The following is a 3,838-nucleotide window of genomic DNA, read 5'->3' as shown; positions in this document are numbered from 1 at the left end:
TGGGGATGGGTTGGGGGCAGGTTGGGGATGGTGTGGGTATAGATTGGGATATGGGTTGGGGTCAGGTTGGGGGCAGATTGGCTATGGGGTGGGGATGGGTTGGCTATGGGGTGGGGATGGGATGGAGATGGGTTGGGTACAGATTGGGATACTGGCTGGGGTCAGGTTGGGTACAGGTTGGGGGCAGATTGACTGTGGGGTGGGGATGGGTTACGGGCATGTTTGGGGCAGGTTGGGGATGGGTTGGGTATAGATTGGGATATGGGTTGGGGAAAGATTGGGGTCAGGTAGGGGACAGGTTGGGTACAGGTTGGCTATGGGGTGGGGACAGGTTGGGTACAGGTTGGCTATGGGGTGGGGATGGGTTGGGGGCAGGTTGGCTATGTAATGGGGAGAGGTTGGATACAGGTTGGCTATGGGGTGGGGATGGGTTGGATACAGGTTGGCTATGGGGTGGGGATGGGTTTGGGGCAGGTTGGCTATGCGGTGGGGAGAGGTTGGATACAGGTTGGCTATGGGGTGGGGGCAGGTTTGGGGCAGGTTAGGGATGGGTTGGGCACAGATTGGGATCCAGGTTGGGGTCAGGTGTGGTTGGGTTGGGGTCAGTTGGGGTTGTGTTGGGGTCCTGACAGCGCCCCCCCCCCTTTTTGCCCCCCTCTTTTGCCCCATAGGGGAGTGTGTGATCGCGCTGAAGTCCATGATCGGCAGCACGGCGCAGCAGTTCCTCACGTACCTGTCGCATCGCGGCGAGGAGACGGGCAACATCCGCGGCTCCATGAAGGTGCGAGTCCCTGCAGAGCGACTGGGCACCCGCGAGAGGCTCTATGGTGAGACAGGGGGGGGATGGGAGGGGGCTGTGCCCCCTATCTGTCACTATGCCATTGCAACCCCCCCCCCCGCCATCCCACTGCAATCCCATCCCATCCCATTGCCATCACATCCCATCCCGTTACCATCCCATCCCATCCCATCCCATCCCATCCCATTGCAATCCCATCCCATCCCATTGCATCCCATCCCATCCCATCCCATTGCAATCCCATCCCATCTCATCCCATTGCAATCCCATCCCATTGCAATCCCATTGCAATCCCATCCCATTGCAATCCCATCCCATTGCAATCCCATCCCATCCCATTGCAATCCCATCCCATCCTGTTGCAATCCCATCCTGTTGCAATCCCATCCTATTGCAATCCCATCGCATCCCATTGCAATCCCATCCCATCCCATTGCATCCCATTGCAATCCCATCCCGTCCCATTGCAATCCCTTCCCATCCCATTGCAATCCCATCCCATCCCATTGCATTCCGTTGCAATCCCATTGCATCCCATTGCATTCCGTTGCAATCCCATTGCATCCCATTGCATTCCGTTGCAATCCCATTGCATCCCATTGCAATCCCATCCCATTGCATCCCTTTGCAATCCCATCCCATCCCATCCCATCCCATCCCATCCCATCCCATCCCATCCCATCCCATCCCATTGCATCCCATTGCAATCCCATCCCATTGCATCCCATTGCAATCCCGTCCCATTGCAATCCCATTGCAATGCCATCCCATTGCAATCCCATTGCAATCCCATCCCATCCCATTGCAATCCCATCCCATCCTGTTGCAATCCCATCCCGTTGCAATCCCATCCTATTGCAATCCCATTGCATCCCGTTGCAATCCCATCCCATCCCATTGCATCCCAACCCATTGCATCCCATGCCACCCCACCCCATCCTATCCCATCCCATCCCATTGCAATCTATTTCTGCCATCCCATCCCATCCCATCCCATCCCATTGCAATCCCATCCCATCCCATCCCATCCCATCCCATCCCATTGCAATCCCATCCCATTGCATCCCATCCCATCCCATCCCATTGCAATCCCATCCCATTGCATCCCATTGCAATCCCATCCCATTGCAATCCCATCCTAATCCTATCCCATCCCATTGCATCCCATTGCATCCCGTTGCAGAGTGGATCAGTGTCGATAAGGACGAGGCTGCAGCTGGCAAAGGCAGAGCAGCGCTGAGCAGCAGAGCAACGCAGGAGTGTGCAAAGTGAGTGGGGGGAATTGGGGGGGGGGGGTTCTGCATCTCTTGTTGCTGTGTTGGGCCATGCAGCACTGCAGGGCGGTGCATTGGGTCCTGGTGCATGTTGCAATGCTCTGAGCAGCTCTGCAGGATCCTGGTGCATGTTGCATTGCTCAAATCAGCCCTGAAGGATCCTGGTGCATGGGGTGGTGCTGGAAGCATCCTTGGAAGATGTTGCATGGGGTCCCGGTGCATGTTGCAATGCTGAGAGCAGCCCTGCAGGATCCTGGTGCATTTGGTGGTGCTGGAAGCAGCCCTGCATGCTGTTGCATGGGATCCCAGTGCATGTAGCAATGCTGGGAGCAGCCCTGCAGGATCCTGGTGCATGGGGTGGTGCTTTAAGCAGCCCTGCATGCTATTGCATGGGACCACAATGCATGTAGCAACGCTCTGAGCAGCCCTGCAGGATCCTGATGCATGGGGTGGTGCTTTGAGCAGCCCTGCATGATATTGCATGGGGTCCCAGTGCATGTTGCATTGCTTGGAGCAGCCCTGCAGGATCCTGGTGCAGGTTGCATTGCTCAAAGCACCTGTGCAGGATCTTGGTGCATGGGATGGTGCTGGAAGCATCCTTGCAAGATGTTGCATGCATTGCTACATGCATGGGGTCCCAGTGCATGTAGCAATGCTCTGAGCAGCCCTGCAGGATCCTGATGCATGTTGCATTGCTCAAAGCAGCCCTGCAGGATCCTGGTGCATGGGGTGGTGCTGGAAGCATCCTTGGAAGATGTTGCATGGGGTCCCGGTGCATGTTGCAATGCTCGGAGCAGCCCTGCAGGATCCTGATGCATGGGGTCCTGGTGCATGCTGCATTGCTCAAAGCATCCCTGCAGGATCCTGGTGCATGGGGTGTTGCTTTAAGCAGCCCTGCATGATATTGCATGAGGTCCCAGTGCATGTAGCAATGCTCAAAGCAGCTCTGCATGATATTGCATGGGACCCCAAAGCATGTAGCAGTGCTCTGAGCAGCCCTGCAGAATCCTGGTGCATGTTGCATTGCTCAAAGTAGCCCTGCAGGATCCTGGTGCATGGGGTGGTGCTTTAAGCAGCCCTGCATGATATTGCATGGGGTCCCAGTGCATGTAGCAATGCTCTGAGCAGCCCTGCAGGATCCTGGTGCATGTTGCATTGCTCAAAGCACCTGTGCAGGATCCTGGTGCATGGGGTGGTGCTGGAAGCATCCCTGCATGCTGTTGCATGGGGTCCCAGTGCATGTAGCAATGCTGAGAGCAGCCCTGCAGGGTGATTCTTGAGGTTCCAGTGCATGCTGCAATGCTTGGAGCAGCCCTGCAGGATCCTGGTGCATGGGATGGTGCTTTAAGCAGCCCTGCATGATATTGAACGGGACCCCAGTGCATGTTGCATTGCTCAAAGCATCCCTGCAGGATCCTGGTGCATGGGGTGTTGCTTTAAGCAGCCCTGCATGCTATTGCATGGGGTCCCAGTGCATGCAGCAGTGCAGGGTGATGCATGTCATCCAGGTCTATTGCAGGACAGCCCCCCCATCCCATTGACCCCCCCTATATCCCCCCACCCCTTATCTCTATCCCCCAGGTCCATGGTCCGGAAGCCCCCCGGGGTCGATCCTCCCCCCCCCTCCCCATCGAAACCCCCCGAGGACCCTGAGAAATGCAGCACAGCTCCCACCCCCCGACCAACCCCCCCCCACCGCGGCACCAACAGGGACGAGGCCCCTCCCAGCCGGTGAGTGGGATGGGAGGGAGGGGGGGTCACCCCA

General features: G+C 57.1%; 1 protein-coding gene across 1 annotated transcript; it reads left to right on the top strand.

The window, feature by feature from the left end:
* Positions 1-632: 632 nt before the first annotated feature.
* Positions 633-3,808, top strand: LOC107307191 (phosphatidylinositol 3,4,5-trisphosphate 5-phosphatase 2). Its single transcript, XM_015850661.2, has 3 exons — positions 633-827; positions 1,983-2,067; positions 3,655-3,808. Exons 1-3 carry the CDS (start codon positions 698-700, stop codon positions 3,806-3,808), a joined length of 369 nt encoding a protein of 122 aa, XP_015706147.1. The 5' UTR covers positions 633-697.
* Positions 3,809-3,838: the final 30 nt, after the last annotated feature.

Source organism: Coturnix japonica, unplaced genomic scaffold (genome assembly GCF_001577835.2).
Source record: "Coturnix japonica isolate 7356 unplaced genomic scaffold, Coturnix japonica 2.1 chrUnrandom505, whole genome shotgun sequence".
NCBI lineage: Eukaryota > Metazoa > Chordata > Aves > Galliformes > Phasianidae > Coturnix > Coturnix japonica.
This window is presented reverse-complemented; position numbering and strand designations above follow the sequence as displayed.